This window comes from Kryptolebias marmoratus, linkage group LG6 (genome assembly GCF_001649575.2).
Source record: "Kryptolebias marmoratus isolate JLee-2015 linkage group LG6, ASM164957v2, whole genome shotgun sequence".
NCBI lineage: Eukaryota > Metazoa > Chordata > Actinopteri > Cyprinodontiformes > Rivulidae > Kryptolebias > Kryptolebias marmoratus.
The window spans coordinates 20,389,544-20,411,989 of NC_051435.1; the positions used below are offsets into that span (position 1 = coordinate 20,389,544).

The following is a 22,446-nucleotide window of genomic DNA, read 5'->3' on the forward strand; positions in this document are numbered from 1 at the left end:
GAGCGCCGCTGCGTGCCCCTGCGTGATGACGCAACGCGACAACTGCGGGTCCCGATTGCTGCAGCCGCTTGTCAGTGTGACGAAGATTGGCACTCAGGTAAGCTGTCACTCAAAATCCCTCTTTTTCCGTTCCCTATCAATCAAACAATCTGGGCCGCACGCAAAAATGCCCCGGGGCGAGGAGCGCGGACCTAGACAAGGCAGCGGAGGGTGTTTTTGGGGAGGGAAGCTGAAGCGGCAGAGCTTCGGGAAGAATTAAAAAAAAAAGATCTATATACAAGGGGAGGGGGGGGGGGATAAAAAAATATGTCGGCTTTTGGGGGGCAGAGGAGGATTGTGAAAGCAAAGGGCGAGAGCTCCAAACTAGGCCCAGCAGCAGCAGGGACGTTAGCGCGGAGGGGAGGGGAAGGAGAAGGCAGCTGTCCCTGCGTGATTGATTGATGGGGAAAGATTTGAGGAGAAACCGGGCTAGCTTCGTGTAGAGTTATTGTTCTTTGTGCCGTGTTAACTGCTGCACGTCCGTGACCCCTCCCCGCACTCATTAAGACACAGCAAATTAAACATCTTCATTAAACTGTTCATCCACCAACGTGACTGGAGCTGTCACATCACTCACTGCTCGCCTCGTATCAATCCGCAGCGGGGTCCTTTTCAGTACCCGGCTAGGCTAGGTTAGCATGGTTTTATTTTTAATGTCGACTGATCCCCTCCTCTTGCATAATATGGCGCTTTGCATCTTGGTTGCACCATGGTAGCATGAAAAACGCAATTAACACCCTGCTAGCTCGCTGCGGCTAGCGTTAGCTCGAGCGGACTCTTTGCTCTGCTGGCTAAACCCCAGAATCCGAAGCTAATGTGTCGCTTTCATTACATTACATGGCAGCTGAATATAAAGAGCATCAATGCTTCAACAACTGAGCAACATTATTAGCGAATGTTAGCAGGCTGTCCTAGTTGGAAGATAGCCGGCGGCCCAAAGGATTTGAAAAAAAAAAAAAAAAAACCTTTCTCTTCTATTACCGCCACCAATGGTGTCCGCAGCTAGCTAACACCGGCTAAAGGCTAATCATGGTGGGTGTGTTAACACAAGCTGCATCGTAACGCTAACAAGCTCACTTTTACTATCATTTAGCTTTTAGGAGGGGACCTAATTATTATAATGAAGTAGTGTAAGCTCTTCTGTCGTGTAGCATTTTTTGTGGGGGTGGGGGGCGCCTCTGTATCCCCCTTTTTTTGTTTCTTTTTTTTTTTTTAAAGCGTGGTCGCAATCAGACCTGATGTTACGTCTTTAATTGTCTTAATTTGGCTTTTAACTCCTCCTATTTTCTTATGGTTAGGGTAATTTAAAAAAAAATCTTCGCCATGTGTGGAGGGTTTTAGTATTCATCTTCTCAGAAAATGTAACATTTATTATTGTCAGCACAACCTTTTTGTTCTTAAGTTCAGCCAGCCTGTTATTAAAGACGCTAACAATGTTTTATTGTGAAAACTGGACGGTGGATTACCTCCAAGTTCTGTGCCTGCACTGATGGCGGTCTAACTTGTGTATTGTGTAGGTTGGCCACCTGTTCCTGCTCTCTATAATGCCCCAGTGTTTGCGGTGTCTGCAGTGAGCGATGGCAGCCCAGTCGGTTTCCATAGACAAATATCCAAAGGGAGAGCAGCAGGTGGGTGTAAAGGAGACCTGAGGGCCCGAACAACCTGCTCCAAGTGGATCAAACGCACTGATTCAGACACAACAAAAACAAGAATACTGATTACAGCCATCTCAGAGGCGTCACCTCGGAGTTCGTCAGTCTTGATATTCCACTTATTCTGCAGCCAAACAAAGGAGAGCACTTTGAGTATGTAATCTCGGATCACAAGAAAATGTTAATGTTCTGACATCAGAGCGAGTGCTTATATAGGCTCTTTCACAAAACACTTTAGACGCCTTCTGGTCGCCTTGGTGTGATTTCTGAATGGATAAAGTGATGACGTCTGGTCTGTACGACCACCCGGTCCTTGGGATTAAACAACAGACGACCGGTGTATTTAGTTGAAAGAATTAGTTGACCACAAAGAGAATCCTTATGAGTTAATTCGTCATATTTTGAAAACTATACGAGGGCATTTAATGTGTTACGCTCCACGTCGACGCAGCCGAGTTCTGCTCCACGCCTCTCTTGGTTCCGCTTCATTTCTGAAAGCTCACCTCCGTGCAGGACGTGGCCGCCTCCGTTGGTGATTATGAACGGCCAGAGGCGGCGTAAAGACGGACTGATGTTTGCAATCCTTTCGCAGAACTGTTTTGTGAAAGAGCCTCAAGTCTGTGGCCTAACACCACACCAAGTCTTATAAAGCTGTATTTAGTTTTAGAATTTGGGTTTGTGCTTTTGTAGATTCATGGAAAGGGCTAAAAACAAAAACAGTCTATGACTATTGATGCACTTACAATTGTGCCATTCAAAAAAAGAATTTGTCTTGTTGGCCAAACAGATGAGAAAAGCCAGCCCTCTTTGGAGCTTGTAGCTCAGGGATACTTAACAATTAAAACATAACGCAAAGTTTAAACATCCCAGAAAGTCGGACTTTACATGTCTGAACTGGTATTTTCATATCGTTTGTGGTTTTTATATAATTGCAATTCACTTTCATGATTTTATTTTATTTTATTTTTTTATTTATTTTTTTTGTGCCTATCAGAGTCTTCTGCCACTCACAGTTCAGGAGTTTTACAGATCTGACTTATCGTTTGCACACGGTGACTGTTTGAAGTTTACCTTTCGAGCTACGTTTCTGTCTGCCGCTCATTAACTTGGCAGTCAGGGAGTGACAGACACGGGTGTGTGATTGCTAGGGCTGCAAGACATTAGAGAAACCTGTGATGTGTGATATTATTGTTCATTGAGATGACGATATCAATGGCGAAAATATCACGTTCCTCACTTTTTCTGCTGTCATCATTATGATCTAAACCAGGAGTGGGTCAGTGAGTCTGTTGGACTGACCAAATATATTATTGGCAGCAGAGCCTGAATGTGTGGGACTTGAAATATAACAGCTTATAGTTGGATTTTCACAAGTATGATATATACATCAAAATGTAGACGTGTTTTCTGAGGTTGGATTTCTGCAGAAATGTTGTAGTTTAAAACATTTTTAGCTTGTTTGCATTACATCAAAGTCATTTATTGGGCTGGGTTTCATGGTTGGAGATGGATTTTGTTTCGTGTTGGGTATTCCAGCAAGAAGGTTCAACATGTTCTCGAGCTTATCCTTAAACTCTGAGTTAACTAACTCCAAGTGGAGAAACTCTTGAGTTTTCGGTTTCAGAATGGCTGCTTACAACGAGTTCAGTTACCTCCAAGTGTCGTAAAGTTGAGGCGAAAGCACGAACACGTTAAAAAGCCATCATGGGTGTAGCTTCGAGACCTTGATTCACCATGGCAGCTGCAGGTTTCTCATACTAAGTATGCTAAGTATTGTTTTCACCAATATATATATATATATTTCACATTTAAATGAAGAGTAAAATAATTATATCTGTTAAATCATAAGTCAAAATGTTGATTTGAAAAGCTTTCTTCACTTTAGGAAGATGTGTCTGTAAAACGAGATATTCGGAACAAAAAAAACAGATTTCACGTGGTTTGTTTTGTGTCACTTAGACACGGTTCCGCTGGTTGGATTTTCACAGGTGAAGGATGTTAATTGTTGCATCTGTGCTTGTAGGGAGCGACGATGCCCAAAACAATGGGAGTCATTTGTCTTTGAGTGAATCTGGTGGAAAGTGATAAAAAAAAAAATCACACACACGCATCAAGTCTAGGAAATCTGCTACAGTAACTCTGCTGCCATGTCAGTCAGATTGACTTAAAACGAACAACGCGTGCTGGACGGCTCGCTTCAGGGTTTCTTTCCGTAAAGCTGCCAGCGAGCGGGTTTACTTCACGCCGTAGCCTGTTACCATGGTGACAGTTTTCATATAACCTGCCTTCTGGAGTACCCACCTGGAGTCGGCTCTGTCGTTTCTTTGTAGGCACGTTGCTCTCTGAGCGGAGCTTCACATGTAACGTGGCCACATTTAGTGGCGACGTCTCAAGTGAAATTATTAAAAGTTGTTTTTATTGCTCCGGGTTTTAAACGTTTCGTCCAGGCTTTTAAAGCTTGATATTTTGAGTGTAGTTGAGTATTTTTTTCATGAAGTCGGTTCTTTTCATGTATTTATTTTTACAAAAAAAAAAAAATACACAAAGTTGCTAAAAATTGTACTAAACAGTTAATCAGAGCTGAATAAACCCATCCAGATGATATAATTAGAAGTCAGAATATACAATCATTTGGACCAGATTTTACCCCATTTCTCTGACCAGAGTTAAAGGAATAGTTCGACTATTTTTGACGTGGGTTTCTGTATTAAAGTTATAAATAATTAATATCTCAACCTGCTGTGTAGACAGCTTTTTGAATAAATTCAGTTTGGTGAAACATCTTAGTTCTGACTGGATTGATGAGCTAACAGGCGGTCTAAATACAGCCAAAATGGACCCCTGTCCTTTTAAAACTACTCCAGTCTCTAAAATTTCAACAAGGTTCATGCAAACACTGTTTAATAAACCCTTACACAGCCAACAACTTCTCATTACACTGTTATTTACAGAAAACAAGTATAACTGGCTACAGTAGCTAGCTGTAGTATTTCTGGGGAACTTTCTAATCACAGCGTCTGATCACTGGCCTCTGCTCTCTCGCTGCTCTTTATATTCATTGTGTGTTTTTCCTCCTCTGCCCCCCTCTCTTTCTCAGCCTCGTCTGTCAGTTTGTCTTTTGCGCTCGCTTTCTTTTTTCACGTAACATGTTTTCCATCTCGGCAGATGCAAAGCGTGGTAAAGATCGACGATCCTGAGCAGAAGTTTCTTGACGGGACGCTGGTGGACGTGCCCAGTCCAGTGCCCGCCGAACTGCAGACCCCCATGGACGCGGACAAAGCATCTATATATCGGTTCGTGTGTCTCTTTTACTCTGAAATGAAGGTACCGAAACTTTAAGTGTTTTCACGTGTTGTGTGTGTGCCGGCGCCTCCTCCACAGCCACCCCCTGTTCCCCCTGCTGGCCCTGCTGTTTGAGAAGTGCGAGCAGTCCACCCTCAGCTCTGATTGCATCACCTCTGCCAGCTTCGATGTGGACATCGAAAACTTTGTCCGCTGTCAGGATAAAGAAGGAAAACCCTTCTTTAGCGAGGACCCTGAACTTGACAACTTGGTGAGCTGCACTCAAAACATTTGCAGCAATTTTTATAGCAACATTTCAGTTTTATTTTCATGTCGTGCGAATTGTTAGAGCTGTTCCCTCCAACTAGCTTCGATATAAGTGAGAAAAGCAATAAAAGAAGCGGGGGAGACGGCCATGTCTTAAAGCCAGTATGTTGCTGGGCTGTGACTGTTGGAGGAAAGTTGTAAACAGCGCTTGCAAGTGAGTCTCCAGAAGGTCTCGAAATGTTCGAGGGGGTTCCCAATTTCCCTGCATGAGTCTCAGAGGCTCACAGTCTTGTTGCTTGGTTTTTGAATGTGCTCAAAAAACTGGGGCGACAGATTTTCGCTCCAAATAGGCGGCGCTGAGTTGTCGCAAACCCTTCTCGTTTTAACTTTCACCATTCCTGCGTGCTACATCTGGATGTTGACACCTGCATAGGAGCTCTTTAAACAGGTCCAGGTCTAAAGACTACACTGCTGATGAATACAAATGATTAAAAAACTATTGCAGTAGGTTAAATCGTTAACATGGGGGCAGGGTGGGTATAATGTGGGTGGAGATGGGCAACAAATAAACTTCTGCAAGCCTTTTATTAGAGGTGCACAATATCTCAAAAATGTATCCTCATGGCTCATATAAGAGAGCATATTATCAACATCACAAAGGACTGCTTGAACTGCAATTAATCACAGGTCCTTATATTTAATGCTAATAATATATTTGGTCAGTTTATTAGACTCTCACTGCCTTGATGCCACACCTGGTTTATATGATAGTGATGACAGAAGAAAAAGTGGGGGAAAAAAATGTGGATTTATTTCAGTTGATATTATCATTTTGCTATAACCATGACAAGTTCTTCCAATATCTTGCAGCCCTACTGTGTTCACAAAAATAGGCCATAATTTTCAATTATATTGTGCAGGTTGTAATAAAATAAGAGACAATGGTTTAAACTAAGGAACTCGATTCCAGCAGAACAATGCATTCTTCCCACAGTCTCCCCTGCCCCACGACGCCACAGCAGCACCCTCTGGTGGCAGGAAGCCATTACAGCAACAGAACAGATTCATTCACTGTAAGCTTGAGACCAGAATAATGTCGTGTCCCACGGTCACAGCCCAGTGAGATGCTGTGGGATGCTATAGTTCCTCCTAAACTATTTTATTTTATGGTCCTTAAACAGACGCACGCAGAACTAATGTTTAGATGATGTTGTGACTCAGACTTGTTTCTGTGCTCCATAAACCATGTTTCCATTGTGATAAGACGGACTGCACAGGGCAAGGGTGGATTTGTTTATTTTACAGCTCATCTCACTGAAGCTTCTCCTCTCCGTTCCTCAATTCATAATAAAAAGTGTTGCACATGTAGCCCTCCCACTCGATTCTATTTTAATAAAATGGACACTTTATGCTATATTATAACCCTCCTGGATGGGAGGGGAATTGATGAGGGACTACAAAACTGAACAATTTAACCATTTGACTGAATCCGGTTAAAAGAAGCCTGGTTCCCTTCATATCAGCACCTCTGCTCTTACTGCGAGCTTTATACGCCCGCGTATACGTTTATAAAGTGCTTACAATATTACAGATATCACAGCAAAATTAGACGGTACAACTCCAAGAATTAAGTATAACAATTTGTCGCTCAAATAAAGAAAACCCGTAGAACTACACCGAAGAAATAAACCACGTTGAAGGCTTGTTGGAGATAATTTATCATGTTTTGCCATTTCTACATTTTTGTTTAAGTGTGTTTGATTGATTTAAAATGCAAATATACATTTATGTTAGCAAAGAAATTGGCTAGCACTTCTTAGTGTTTAATTTTTTTCTGCATAAGGATAACAGGAAGTGCTTTTATTTGGAAGAGAGCTGCTTGACATGGAGACAGGTGGTAGAGAGGGAGGTAGTAAGTTATTTATTTTTATTTTATTTGAGTTTGCTGTCCTGATTCACACTTCTTACTAGTTTGCTGAGCAGAATTTGCAGAACGTGCATTACTGCCACAAAGTTGCCAAAAGGAGGGACGAAACCTATCTCTTTCAGCATAAGCAATCTGATAAAACATCTAAACAAAGAAGACATGACTTTAAAGAGTTTTCTAATAGCTGCAGGAAACGGCTCCACTCTGTCACTCAGCAGAAGAGGATCTTGGGAAGATACAGATCTGAGCTTATAAGAAGTTATAATGGCGTTTGTATCGATGCTTAGTATCAGGAAGTACTCAAATGTTAGTACTTGTACTCAGTTTGATAAAAAAAGGAGTATCCATGCATCCCCAGTCTTAGTGTAGCTGTGTGTCTGATTGCTTTTTGTGCGACAGTTGCTTGTTGAAGGTCCAGAATGAGTGTTTGAGACGGAGGAATGAAAACAAATGTATGTAAAATCAGAAACAGAGAAACAGCAGTACAGCACAGAAGAGCTGGACTAACGAATGAAGCAGAATCCGAGTAGATAACAAATATTATTAGGACTGATAGACTGGGTTTGTTAATGTTTCATCATCGGAGAGGCCAGGAAATGAAAAAAACCTGACAGCTGATAGAAACAGGCTCCCATCTGTCACTGACCCCCTTTTTTTTGTTTCTTTCATGTGGAGATGGTGAAAGCCATCCAGGTGCTGCGGATCCACCTGCTGGAGCTGGAGAAGGTTAGCGACCTGTGTAAAGACTTCTGCAGCCGCTACATTGCCTGCCTGAAGACGAAGATGAACAGCGAGACGCTGCTGAGCGGAGAGCCAGGGAGCCCGTACTCCCCCGCACAGGGCCAGCCGCAGAACTTCTCGCCCACCAAGACTCAGGTGCGCCATGTAGGTGGACTGGAGTCAGAACCGTCGCTCACGGTACGCCGTAAGCCTCATTAAAGCCAAAACGTCAAAGTGAAAAAAGATTCTGTGTGTGCGCGTGCTGTTATCTGCAGACTCCCAGCTCCATCTCCGGCGCCATCAGCCCCCAGGGCCAGATCGTGGTGCCCGCGTCAGCCCTGCAGCAAGGAAACGTTACTGTTACAGCCGTCAACCCCACCCAGGTGGTCACAGGTACGTCAGACGCCACCTTCCCCAAGGTGCCGACCCGTTGGCGCAGACGTGACGTCACACCGTTTCCACCTGTGTGTTTTTTGTTTCAGGAGGCACAGTTTACCAACCAGTCACAGTTGTTACTCCTCAGGGCCAGGTGGTGACTCAGGCGCTGTCACCGGGGACAATACGCGTCCAGAACAATCAGGTACCACAGCTGTAGTCCAAGTCGATGCTTGTTAACGTGGGAAGGGGGGGAGGGGGGTAGTCCACCAAACAGGTCCCAGCGCTGCATTAGGGTTAGTGTTAGAGCTGCTTCTTAACTGCTTTTAATTATTAAAGCAGTCAGCAGTTTGGAGCCATGTCATTACGTCCCATTAAACGTCTCTTCAGTAAATGTTTGAGCCTCCTCTAATGTAATCTGTGTTTGTAAACGCTCTGCTGATCGGCATTTCTGATCCGGGATCGTATTTATAACCGCCGCTGCGAACAAGACTTAAAGCCGGCTCGGTGAGCCCGTTCACACAGAACAACCACAGAACATCGATTTTACGCTCAAGACTAAAGGTTTTTCCCTCACAGTTCTGTCGCAACAAAAGATTTTGCGTGCCGCAGCCAAAGCTTGCACAGCGTGAGCCCCAGCTCTACACACAGCAGTTCAAGCAGGACTTATCAACACCAGCGGGTGAGATTAAAACACCTGATAATGTTTATAAATGGAGTCTCGTAGAGTCATTATAAACTTAACGGATAAGTGATTTTAAAGGCAGCTCCGTAGAGTACATTAACCAAAGAACCAATTAAAAGAGCCGCAGCAATGAGCTCCTGCTGCTAATTTAGCTTTGCGTCAACGTTTAAATGTGGAGTTAGTTAATTAAACTGTGTGAGAGTCGGGCTTCCTCTGAGAGTTAACGCTGCGAAGAACTCAGATTATTTTGACGTGACGCTCGTATCGTTGTCACTGGTTTCTGGTCCGTGTGAGCCTGATGAAACCAGTTCTCCTCTCTGGACCAGCTGAGATAGAACCAGGTTCTTGGTGCGGTAACAAGAAGAGCTGGAAAACCTCTCTTAGTGTCTGCTCTGGTCTTTAAAATAAAGTATTATTTTCTACACTTATTCTAAGAGCATTAATGGTTCTGATCCATAAAATCAGATTTTAAAAATGTCTTTTGTGTGTGTGTGTGTGTGTGTGTGTGTGTGTGTGCTCTCACTTAGCTTCAGCTTCAGTTTCACCAGGACCTGAACCTTTTCAATCACGATGACAACTCGACTAAAAATAAACGTGGCGTTCTACCCAAGCACGCCACCAACGTCATGCGCTCCTGGCTCTTCCAGCATATTGGGGTGAGTGTGTGTGTGTGTGTGTGTGTAACACCAGGGGCCTTTAAAAATTAACCGTACATGTTCTCCTCTTCTTTTGCACAGCATCCTTATCCAACAGAGGATGAGAAGAAACAGATTGCAACGCAGACAAACCTGACCCTCCTGCAAGTCAACAACTGGTTGGTTTCTCTTTCATGATCTCTTCTTTTAATCCAGCTCCATTTAGTCAGGAATCTGAGGATTTATGTTCCTGGACGGTCCCAGGAAAGCTTATGATAACTGAAAATAGGCGGTGCTCGAGTCGTTTTGCCACACCTATTTTTGAGGCACTTAAAAAAAATCCAGATTTTTTATCTACTTTTAAGATGTTCTCAAAATTACAGGAGTTTTTTTTTAAATATGGTAAAGCCACCATAAAAGCAATTGATTCAGCACAATTGTAATAATAATAAGAAACAATATTATTTCAAGAGGCCGTCACATGGCCTGTGGAGTCCCGGATGTGAAAGGTGGGGGTGGGGTATAAACACTGGATTACTTGTAATTAGATCATAAAAGGCATCTTGTACAGCAGCAGTGGACAGTGGTGGACATCCCCCTCTCAGACCAGCCTGAGAAGACACTGTCCATCAATGGTTAATAAGAAAGATTTTCACATAAAGGTGTGTGAGGGGAACTCTCAGAGCCTGTGTTGTTTCTGAAAGAGGATGACTGCATTAAATATAAAAAAAGGTTTTATTGTAAATTCCTGTCAGAGGGAGAAAGAATAAATAATAAAAAAAAATTAAAAAAGGAAAAATCTGTTTTTTTTTTTTTTTTTCTAGGTTTATAAATGCACGGAGACGGATCCTGCAGCCGATGTTGGACGCCAGCTCTTCCGAGACTCCCAAAACCAAGAAGAAAACGCCACAAAACCGACCGCTGCAGCGCTTTTGGCCGGACTCCATCGCAACGGGGGGAGGCACGCAGCAGCAGGTCACCATGCCAGATGGTACGCAGCAGTGCTCTGTGCGGAAAATCAGTAGGATTGTGTGTAAATGAACTGAATCCCTGATAACGTTAAAAGCGCTCCATTAATGCTGCTTCACATCAGTGCTAAGAAGAAAACCTGGATTTCTGTTTGTGCAGCTGAAGTGGGAAAAGGAGGTCTGGGACTAATTTAGGACCAAAGCTGCTTCTGTGACAGTAAATAAAACAGTAAAACAGACAAAAAAAATAACTGATGATGATGTGGACGGGACTTCAGTTCCTATTCTTCTCATTTATATTTGCTTCGGGTCGTTTAAGCACAGCGCTCTTAAAGAGATAGTTTGGTCGTTTTTGAAGTGATGTTCTGTCTAATTGTTATCAGTAACACCTTATCAGTCAGAGAACACAGGGTGTGAAGAAAGAGGCAAAAATCTACATCCAGGCTTGGCTAATAGCTACCTAAACGAGGACCCAGCTCTTTCTCATAATCAACATACATACTTATGTATGACAGTTTGTTTAGACTGTTGCTGTTTTCTCAACCAAGCATTTGTCTTATTATGCAGATGTATTTGTGCTGCTGAATGTATCAGTTTAAGAATTAATTAAAACTATTTCTTTAAGACTATCTATGATGCTTGTGTTGGTTAGGTTCAGTTTCAGAATATCGTCGTCAAGCTGCCTCTTATTTTCCCAAACTGAGACGGTGGTTTGTGATTGGCTGTTCTCTTCATGTTAATGCACAGACGCGAGTCTGATGAGTCGACATTATATTCCACCGGGGGCAACAGGAGCAGCAGTCACAAAGCGTTTTTTTTAGGCTGTTTGGAGCAAATCCATCGTTAACATTTGTCGGATGTTTTCATGAGTTTTGAAATATTTGTTTTATTCGAGTGCTGCCCGGTCCACGTTTCTCCTCTAGCCCCTAAACTCGTCCGCCTCTGTGCGTGCTTCACTCTCAGGTACGATGGTGACGATGAACATGGAGAGCCTGCAGAGCCTGACCTCGGACGGAGCCACGCTGGCGGTGCAGCAGGTGATGCTGGGAGGCCACAGCGAGGACGAGTCAGGAGACAGCGGAGATGAAGATGACGACGCAGACATGGCCAGGCTGGGCCTGGACAACAGCGACTCGTTGCAGTAGGACATCCTGCCTTCACACATGCATGACGTGTTGAAATGGATCCACTCAATGCAGACACATTTGGTTTCCGTTGAGCACAAACGTTCAGGACCCCCCCCCCGGCGGTCCTGCACTCTTCCAACCTGCAGTCTGCACTGCGCGTGTCAGGAGTTTCACTTCCGAAACTGTTTTATAATGGGTTTATTCATGTAGGTGAGTGCACTTTTTTGTATATTTAAGCCCAAAAAACATTAAATAGAAGAGGAAAAAAAAGAGAAAAAGATGTGTTAAGAACACCAGAAACAAATTTGTATGTTCCGTTAATAAATATTGACTGATAGTTTTTGCTTTGTTTGGCCCTCGTTCCCCGTCCCCCCGTTGAAGTCAGATTTTATTTTGGATGCCAACATTTGAAAGCTGTATATGTAACAGATTTGTCTTCACTTTTTGCATGCCTGTGTTTTGAGTAGATGTGCACACTCTTCCAGTGGACTCCACGGCTCTGACAGAGGCCTCCCGAGGCTCCGCAGAGCTCAGGTGGAGACAAAAATGTAGAGATGCTTATTTTTCTATACAAACATGAAATGAGTGGGTTTTTTTTTTTCTTTGTTGGTTTTTTTTGTGCTCTGTTTTTGTAAGGAATATTTATGTACAGATTCCTAATTAAAATAAGCAACCCTGTTTTTCAGGGTTATTTGAAGTTTTTTTTAAAAAAAGAAAAAGATAAAGAAATTGAACGCTGATGGAAATTGCTATTTTAAAAAAAAAAAAATTGGTTTTAAACTCCTAGTACTAACGCGGCCAAAACTTGTGTTCTTTTATAAAGACTTCTTGGCAGGAAGCACAAACGTCTGACCCTTGATGAAATTGGTCAAGAAGACACTAAACTGCAGAATGCTGTTGTAAAGATTGTTAATAATTTCACTTTGTGTACCGAAACGTCGCCGTAACCTGAAGAAATAATCCGATCCAGTCGTGTACAGCATACATCACGTCTTTGAATCATTTCATCTCGATGCACAATCCAGAACACTATGCTAACCACACAATCACAGGCTCCAGAGTGAATTATATCACCAACAGGAAGCAATGGACATTTTGCACACATCCAGTTTTTATTAATCTGTACATAATTCTCTTACTGTGTGGAAAAAGGACTTGTGGACAGGTTGGTTCAGCGTTCATGAACCTGCATGAAGAACTGGGACTAAGCTCCACCTGCCACTATATGTAGTGAAAGATATGAAATCTCTTCATCAAGACATTTTTACTGCACAAATCAGGGTGCCTGTTGTTGAAACCTTTGTCATATTGGACAACAGTTGCAGTGATCTGGTTTGTATCCCTCCTGAGACTTTTTTTGATGTGGCCTCGCAGAGCTTTGTTCTTCACTTGGGTTTGTCTTGCTTTTTATGAAGCGTTGTTCACTGTTCTCTCGTCTGTTTTTGCCTTAGAGCTTTATATTTTGGAATAAACGATGCCTAACTCTCTCTCCTCGCGCAGCCTCCTCATTTCTCGGTGCAAAGACTCCGGCGGGAGGCGGTCGGTCTCTGAGCGGTCGTAATGGAGCGAGCAAACCAGGAGAGCTGTCAGGGGGTTCAGTTATCTGTGCTTTGAGTCTGTAAATTGTGCGCCTCCTCTCTCTGAAAGACAGAAATGGACAGTGTCAGGACGTCGGAACACAAGGTTCACCAACACTGAAGCTCTGAGCTCTGGACACGTGAGGACACGTGCCTCCATGACCCTTTTTATTCATGACTCAGCCTTTTCCCACATGAAGACTAGTTAAATATATCATTAAGTTTTAAACAAACTCTAACTGAATTAAATTGTCATTTAAATCTTAAATTTTATTTTAAAATATGATTTTTCATCTCAGTTAAGTACAAAAAAAAAAAAAATCTTGTTCAGTCAAATTTCCCCAGATTGTTAACAAAGTTTCTGCTTCTCGGTTAAATTCTCCAAACGTAGGTCTTTTTTTTTTTTTTTTTCCCCCTGCACTCGCCTCCATCTGTAGGTGGATCCAGCTGAGCGCCTGCGTGATGCGAGTGTAGACCCCTGGCTTGTTCCTCATGGCGCACCCGGTCCCCCAGCTCGTCGCTCCAACCAGCTTCCACACAGAAGACTGTTCAAGGGCGAGAGGACCGCCACTGTCCCCCTGCGGAAGGACGGTCCCCAGATCAAAAACAAAGTCTTTACTCTGTCACACTTCTAAAAAGATGACGTGATGGGAAAATGATTGAGCAAAATGAGTCAAAACAGTCCAATAAATAAACAGATTAAGGAAAAAAAACAGCTGCGTTTGATGGTTGAAAAGAAAAATAGATACAATCAGAGAAAACGATCACTTTATACAGAGAAAGTGTTTGTGAAAAGAGATGTTGAATTAAAAAAATAAAATTAGGAAAACTGAAAGATTAGATACAGTTCCAGCACAGGGTACAAAGGTGTATGTACTCGTTCCCAGGCCACTTTGGGCCAATAGTTGATTAATTTTGTAATCGCATTATCAGAGCTGTGGTTGTATGTCTTGTACAGTCGGGTCAATGTCTGTTTTGTTTTTTTTCTATAGTACGATTAACAACAACATAGTTGACCAAAATGCAGTACAGTAAAATCACATAAAACTGAACAAATGGTTATAAACAAACTTCAACAAAAAGAAAAAAACTCCACAACAAAAGATCTGAAAGAAGTCAACGTAAAAGCCAATTTAAACAAAACCAAACTAGTTTTAGGTGGTATTTTAAAGACTGGTACAAATATCAAGGAGCACATTGTTCCAGAGTCTGGGGGCCAACACTGCTAAAAGCCTGATCCCCTCTGTGCTTTAATTTAGCTCTCGGCTGCACTGAGAGGGTCTGGCTGGAAGATCTCAGTGCTCAGTTTCTGGTCTTCTAGATGTTGAGCTACAGATAGATAAATGGATCTATACCATCTCACAAAGGCCTCAGCCAGGCAGACAACACCCCTGTGTCTATCTCTTACACAGTCAACGTTCACACGTGACAGTCCATAGTTGCACTGGAGGCCAGAGCTGTAAAAAGCCCAGAATTATACTCAGAGTAAGAGGATTACAGAGTCAAATGTTATGCTCGAAATCAAAGGTGTACACAGCCCAGAATTATACAGATTATATATATATATATATGAGTCAGTTTTACAGGAAGTTAGAGATATACTGAGTCCAGAGGTACACAGTTCAGTGATATACAGGAAGTCAGAGACAAAAATTGTCCAGAAATAGGCTGCAAGCTAGGAGTGTAAAGACTCAGACATGTACAGAGTGGAGATAGACCAATTGTAATCTGCCAATATTGGTACTTTTAAAAATATAGACAATCAATCATAACCGAGTATCAAGCAGAAGGATGAAGGCGCAGTAAAAGCTGCTACAACCAGCTTACTGTAGCCCATAATGTATTTTTTTTTAATGGAAATGCTCTTTTATATTGTATTTAGTTCACAAGTTATTGTAAGGGTTGTTAAATATTAAACTAAGCAACTGTTGTTATAGTTTGTTAAGTTAAAAATACATTATTGGCCCAAAAATAAAAATAAAATTCAGCCATCAGCTGCCCTGATTTCTAAAGATTGGTATCAGCATTGGCCAAAAGGTTGTTGAATTATTCATGTCAGTTCTAAGAGTTTTTCAAAAGGCTATTAGGCTTCTTTTCTTGTTTCTTAAAGACATTTCACCTCTCACCTAAAAGGCTTCTTCAGCTCTGATCATGGTTTGGGAGCTCCAGGTTTATATGACATTGTTGGGAGGTTTTCATCAGTGTCCCAACGATAACATGTTATACTTCCAACTTTGTAGTAACACTTTAGAGAAAGCTTTTTTTTTTTTTCTATTCCAACATGACTGAGCCCCAGCGGACAAAGCGAGGACTATAAAGACATGGTTGGAAGAGCGGAAGAACATCACCGACCCACACAGGACCCCGACCCACACAGGACCCTGACCCCCGACCCAATCAAGCACCTTTGGAATAAACAGGAATAGACATTATGGTCCAGTGCCTGCTGACCTCATAAATGCTCTACTGAATGAATGGGCACATATTCACACGACAAAATTGTGTGGAAGCTTTTCCAATAAGAGTGGATGCTGCAAAAGGTAGGCCAACTCTGTGCAGTGACCCAAACAGCCACTTGCATCAGCTTCTGTAAACCGCTAAATGACAGCACCCTTCACTCGCACACACACAAAGCTGAAAAAGATGTTATAAAATTACACCGAATCATTGGAGTTAAAGCTTAGCCAAACTGGCTTTACCTGACAAGAATCAATTCCTCCCTCTAGGTATCCGGCACAGATCATCCAGGAGGTGATGGAGCCGTGGTAAACCTCTGGTTGGTTGCAGGTCTTGGTGGAAATGAGCGGTACCATTGCTGACCGTAGCACAATACTGGTCTCTCCTAGCAACATCACATCATATCAAACAGAAATTGTCACAAATATTAGACAGAATTATCGAATCAAAAATGTCTTGTAATATTGTAGTTACAGTTGCACATAATTCCCGAAGATGCCAAAAATGTAACAAATGTAGAATTGTTTAAAGAACAAAAAGGCTAAATTCTGTACGAATATGTTTGCTTCAAAGTTATGAATGCCCCTAAGTTGCAGATGAACAAAGCTTTCTTGTTCTTCTTAACAAATATGCAAACAGATAGGACCAGAAATACAAAACTACATAAAACCATCCACCCAAACAAACAGCTATCCATTTCTTTCCTCTTATCTGAGGTTGAGTTGTGGGAGCAACTGGTCCAGGAGGGATTCCATAGTGTATTCCAGGCAGGAATATATAATCCTTCTAGAGAGTTCTGGGTTTGCCTGGCCTTTAGGGGGTCCCCTTCCAGTGGAACATGCCTGGAAAACCTTCAAAGCAAAGCACCCAGGGGGCATACTAATGAGATGCCCGAACAACCTCTGCTCTGTCCTTTTGATAAGCAGGAGCAGCTGCTCTACTCTGAGCTCTGCTCCATGCACGCCACGTATGACTGATCTGGACAGGGTCCATGCCTTAGGGCAGCTTCAAGCTGGTGTTCTGCAAAACCAAGTTGCGGCATTATTTAGCGTGAGCCCTAGTACTGTCTCCAGATTGAAGAATCAGTTGCATGTAACGGGGGGTGTCAGAGACAGGTTGTGAAGTGGGCGTCCTACGAACACACCACAAGAAGACCATTTTCTCCCTCACTTAAAAACAGAAGGCGGTCTTTTAGAGATTTGCAGTCAAAGTTGGCAGGACGATATGGCCAACAGAATAGCCTATAGGCTGCCAGAAGGTCTGCCATGACTGCCCTTCACAGACAAGCCAGATTGTACTCATGACAGCAGCATGTGCATTGGAACCTCTACATGTGGAGGAATGTTATTTTCAGTGATGAGTCCATATTTTCCCGACAGCAGTCGGATCATAGGGTGAAAGTGTGGAGCAGACATGGAAAACACAACGCTAATTGCTGCACTGATAGAATAACAGCTTTTGAAGGAGGCAGTGTGATGGTCAGGGGCAGAATCTCCTTCACTGGAAAAAAACAGTCTAGGACCAAACGTTATCCTCCAAGATGATAACCCTTACCCCCCAAAGAGCAGAGTTTATCAAAGACTACCTCCAGAATGTGGAAGTGGAGAGGCATGCCTGTGGTCCTGACTTCCCACTGAAAACTTTTTGGATCAGCTTGGGCATGCAGTTTGTTCCTCAGTGACCAAAACAACCACATTGAACTGACTTACGACACATGCTGGCTGAAAAATAGGATGCCTTCTCACAGCAGACTGTGACCAAGCTGGTGACCAGCATGAGGAGGAGCCAGGCTGGGTATGGTTCTTCCACATGCTTCTGAGACCTGCTTGTTAAATGACTAAATTTCTAAACTGCCAATATGTTTTGTTTTGTAAGACTTCAATCATGCAATCCAAAAAAATAAAAACATCTAATAAAAGTCAGTAGCAAAATAAGCTGTTTCCTGGCTTTCCAACAGTATAAGACTTATTGCCAAGAAGTATTGTAACAACAAAGAGATATATATATATATATATATATATATATATATATATATATATATATATATATAAGCAAATGGTGGTCATTTGCCTCACTCCCCCCAATGCAGTAAAAGTTAACTGCACATTTTTTAGAGTGGCCTTTTATTGTGGCCAGCCTGAGGCACACCTGTGCAATAATCACGCTGTCTGATCAGCATCTTGATACGCCACACCTGTGAGGTGGATTACCTCGGCAAAGGAGAAGCGCTCACTGACACAGATTCACTCAAATTTCTGAACAATATTTGAGAGGAAAAGGCCTATTGTGTGCATCGAAAAAGTCATAGATCTTTGAGTTCAGCTCATGAAAAATGGGAGCAAAAACAAAAGTGTTGCCTTTGCAGAACTTGGAGAGGTTAAAAAGACGCTGTATAAGTGTAGATCATTTAACCAGAATGACTTCCAACACTGACATTCTATCAAAAAACTTTCTAGACTCTTAGTTTTGGTAAACATGAGCTACTTTGTGATAAAAAAAAGCATTTACGCATTACACATTTCCAGCTGTTTTTAATAGATTAAATAGATTAAATGTCAAAACTAATTGGGGTACCCTTTTTCCGGAGCAGCTATAAATGCAGATGTGGTGAATGAATGCAAATCAGACTGAAAGTGGCTTTCCACTTGCAAACTCACCATCTTCCTCTGTCGCTCCCCAGCCAGAGATCCAGCATATGGTGCCCTCAGCAAACTCCTCTCCATTGTTGGGCAGACAAATGGGTTGCACAAAGCCTACAGAGGAAACATTAAACTACATCTCCCAGTGGATCTCACAATAATACGATAATGTGCAAAACTAGAGGCCTGCAAACACTCGATCACAAGAGACGTAGTAAAAAACCCAACTAAATCCTTATTTCAGATGCTCAGAACACTCTTTGGATTGATAAGATTGTTTGCTCCAACACACCTGATTTGACTCAATGGGTGATTAACAGGCTTCTGCAGAACATGAAGAGGTGATTTAACCACTGAATCAGGTGTGTAGGAGCAGGGAAACAAGTAACACATGCAGGATAGTGGCCCACGAGGACCAGGGTTACCCACCTCCGATCTAAAGTATTTGTAAATGAACTGCAGATGTTTCAGCCATGACAGTTTTTTCTTTGTGAATTGAGAGTTTGATTGAGAAATAACGTTTCACTTGACAAAAAGGACCAATACCAGTAAAAACAAGCGGCTTGTCCAGTTTCATTAATGCAATGTCATGGTCCAGTCCTTTGGGTCGGTACTGAGCATGGGATATGATGGACTTCACATTCAAAGACAGGGCTCCGTGGATCAGCTGCTCCGTCATCCCAACATGGATGGACCACTGGGAGGAATTTTCAAATCTGGACACGTGGAGCAAAACAAAAGCATAGTGAATATTATCCAATACGGTCAAATTCTGTTTGCTCAGTCGGCAATATAAGATTTTCAATAGTTTCATGATGTTTAGTAAAATTAACTCTATAACTGCTTGAGCTAAAACAATTTCCTTAAAACCCTGTACATGATTAAAAAGGCATGGAAAATGGACGAATAAATGAACAGATGGATGGATGAATGGATGAACAGATTGATAGATGGATGGATGAACATATGGATGGATGGATGGATCCATGGATGGATGGATGGACATATTAATGAACAGTTGGATAAATTTATGGGTGAATGGATGAACAGAAATTATCACTGGACTTAACTGGTTAAAATGACTTGTATTACATTATTAAAGTGGGACTAAATTAAAACGGGAAAATCTTGGGATTTAAATAGGACATATCTCACAGATGAAGGTGTCCTGACAGCATGAGAGGTATTTGCAAAAACTTGAAACATTTCCTCAATGTAAAAGAATGCGTACAAAGTGTACATCCTAAACATGAACATTTTGAAGCATGCAGTCATTCAGGACATTCTGTGAAGAAATAAATAACGTTTGACATTGACAATATGAGACTGACTCCTAGATCTCTGTTGTTGAAACGTCACGTTTCAGGGCTCATACTGAGCAGATATCTGTTCTGGGTCCTGTGTGACTCACCCGTACACACAGTGTGCTGCAGTGAGGATCCAGATAGATGTTATGATGGAGCCTCCACACAGGTGTTCGTTGTTGAAGAGGAGGCTGACCTGCCAGGGAAACTGACCCGGTTTGGACAGATTCCCTCCAACGATACGAGTGTTGTACACAGGCCTGGACCCACACTCTGAGGACAGACATGTTAGAAATCTCACTCTGGCTTCCTATATTCACATACCTGTTATCATCGCCCGCCACTGAAGGCGAGGGCGAAGGGACAATGGTTTGGCCCTGTTTGTGTGTCTGTGTGTGTAATGACTTGGTTGACATCCATAACTGGTTAACCTTTAGAGTCAACCAATTCAAGATGGCCGCCATAGCTAACTGACCTCAAAAAACACAAAAATTGCTACAACTCAGCCAGCTCTGCAAATACTGAGATCAACTTTGGAGGGGTAGTAGCTGAGTAATGTCCCCAACATACTTTGAATGCACTCCATCTTTGCTTAAAACCTCAACACTAACTGTTGAAGTAAATTGTGTTTGTCTGTTAGCAAAATATCTCATACAACATTGCACAGATATCAGTGAAACTCTCAGGAAGCAACTATTTGCTGTACATCTACAGCTGATTATTTTTATATTTTATGTTTTGCTTATTTAAAAGGCTAAACAACAACAACATTTAGACTCATTTATTTTGATCATATTAGAATGATTTGTGTATTTTTAACTGGCAATCTTTAAACATCTTTAGTTAGCTTATATATATATATATATATATATATATATACACTTAAGCTGACTATCTAAACCTAAACAGGTAACAGAATAAAACCTGTTTCTTTCTGTCAGTTCGTCCATGAAAAAATAGAAAATTCTCATCTCAGATACAATGGAAGTCAATGATAGTTTGGGGGATTTGAAAGAAAACCAAAAGTCCTGTAGCAATGGAAGACATGAAAAAAGACAAAAAAAAAAATCGACATTTGGATGGATAATGGGTGTAAAGATTGTGAAAATCTTCTTCTTTGGAAGAAGTTTGAAAAAACTTTGATTAAAAGTTAGAGGGTGACATTCCAAGTTGAACGTTCTGTGATAAAATATGTAAACCTGATCAAACTTAACTACGGATTGTGTAAAAATCACTAAAGATATTAAAACGCCAGCTCAGACACTTATAATCCAACTTTTGGGGACCTTTTTAAACTTGGAATGATGTTTCTATGTGAAGCATGTGAGCTGTGGAGCGAGAGCTGAGTTTTCTCACTCGATTCTACTAACTTTCATTGTTGTTTTTGGGGAAGATTTGTCAGATTTTTAATAAATTTGTCTCTGGGTGGAGTAGGGAACCAAAACATTGTGACAAGGATGCACTGATGCTTATGTATTGGCTCGCTTAATTAAAATATGTTATGAAATTCTATTATTCCTAGTTTTAACATTTAAACACCAGTAGCAGCTGTTTTATAGAAAGGCAATAGTGTATGCCAGCCACAAAACTACATTCTTGGCAATTCTTGTTTCAACTTATTTTTGTCTTCGAAAAAACACACAGTCAATCACTTCTATTGACCCAAATTTGTGATGCATCATTAAACATTAATTATCACAAATCTTTTTTTTTATTGTACACAAACTCCCTTTGGCCAATCCAAACACGTAGTTTGAAATTTCTGACTACACTGTTCATGTTTTTACTTAGTTTTCCTTCTGCTTATTGTTAAAATTCTCAAGTTGTGTTGCTGTAAATGTTGTATGTAATGCTGGACGCTTCAGTGACCCAGAAATATTGTGTGCCCAAACATATCAAATCATAAAGCTTTGTAATTTTGAACAATTATAACACATGTGCAAACACACACAACACTCCATGTAAACCACTGTATGTAGTTACATGAAAAATCGGTTTGTTCAAGTTTCTAAATTTCCACATGCAGGCTCGGTATGCAGAAGGACACGCGCCACGCCCTCATCCACCTCTGCACACGCTGCAGCACAAACACTTCTGTGGCCTCACGCAGAAAACGGATAAAAGACGGCTCAGCTGGGCCGAGTTTTCTTACCGATACATTTCAGCATGGTCACCATCCCTGAGCTGCACTTTGTCTTACTGTTGTGACACAGGGGGCAGTAAAACAACAAGTATCAGGAGAATATACTACAGAACATTCTCAACAATACCAAATCAGCTCAAACACTTACACTCAAGATCGTTTCAGAAATCTGGTATTTAGTCCTATATTATTTCCAATTTGTAACATAGTTTTTCATGTCAAAAGGAAAATTTGCTCTTCCTGAAACATCCCTGGATTTATCAGATATCTGTATCATTCACCAAGTAAGAGATTCACCTGACTATTTCAATATAATCTGTTAGTTTTATTGAAATGTTTTGATTTTTTAATTTTTCAAACTTGTACTTATGAGTTTATGCATTCTTGCCTTTATACCAGCTATAGACACCGTATCTACTTTTCTATATTCTTGCACTATGTTGTGACGTTTTACACCTTGTCTTGTTGAATATCACCCATTTTGCTTTGGAGAAACACTTTTTCAACCCTCTGAACACATGTACTACAGGTGCTGGTCATAAAATTAGAATATCATGAAAAAGTAGATTGATTTCAGTAATTCCATTTAAAAAGTGAAACTTGTATATTATATTCATACATTACATACAAACTCATATATTTCAAATGT

General features: G+C 41.5%; 2 protein-coding genes across 8 annotated transcripts in view; one reads left to right on the forward strand and one right to left on the reverse strand.

Annotated features, from left to right (window-relative positions):
- Positions 1–13,164, forward strand: pknox1.1 (pbx/knotted 1 homeobox 1.1). Of its 7 annotated transcripts, none has more exons than XM_017421222.3 (11): positions 1–97; positions 1,557–1,667; positions 4,857–4,984; positions 5,073–5,244; positions 7,843–8,052; positions 8,163–8,280; positions 8,370–8,467; positions 9,475–9,603; positions 9,685–9,761; positions 10,407–10,573; positions 11,514–13,164. In XM_017421222.3, exons 2-11 carry the CDS (start codon positions 1,617–1,619, stop codon positions 11,693–11,695), a joined length of 1,332 nt encoding a protein of 443 aa, XP_017276711.1. In that variant the 5' UTR covers positions 1–97; positions 1,557–1,616; the 3' UTR covers positions 11,696–13,164. The 7 variants fall into 7 exon arrangements, with proteins under 7 accessions (XP_017276711.1, XP_017276714.1, XP_017276715.2 ...); XM_017421225.3 differs by having other exon boundaries at positions 7,843–8,043; XM_017421223.3 differs by lacking the exon at positions 1–97 and adding an exon at positions 353–671.
- The window catches only part of tmprss3a (transmembrane serine protease 3a), a 19,731-nt gene continuing 9,499 nt past the window's right edge, over positions 12,215–22,446 (reverse strand). Inside the window, exons 8-14 of the mRNA XM_017421229.3 lie at positions 21,807–21,853; positions 19,762–19,927; positions 18,897–19,066; positions 18,369–18,464; positions 15,954–16,096; positions 13,680–13,832; positions 12,215–13,317 (exon numbers count right to left, since the gene is read on the reverse strand). Of these exons, the coding sequence (XP_017276718.1) occupies positions 13,273–13,317; positions 13,680–13,832; positions 15,954–16,096; positions 18,369–18,464; positions 18,897–19,066; positions 19,762–19,927; positions 21,807–21,853 (820 nt within the window). The 3' untranslated portion in view covers positions 12,215–13,272. The remainder of the gene's footprint in view (positions 13,318–13,679; positions 13,833–15,953; positions 16,097–18,368; positions 18,465–18,896; positions 19,067–19,761; positions 19,928–21,806; positions 21,854–22,446) is intronic.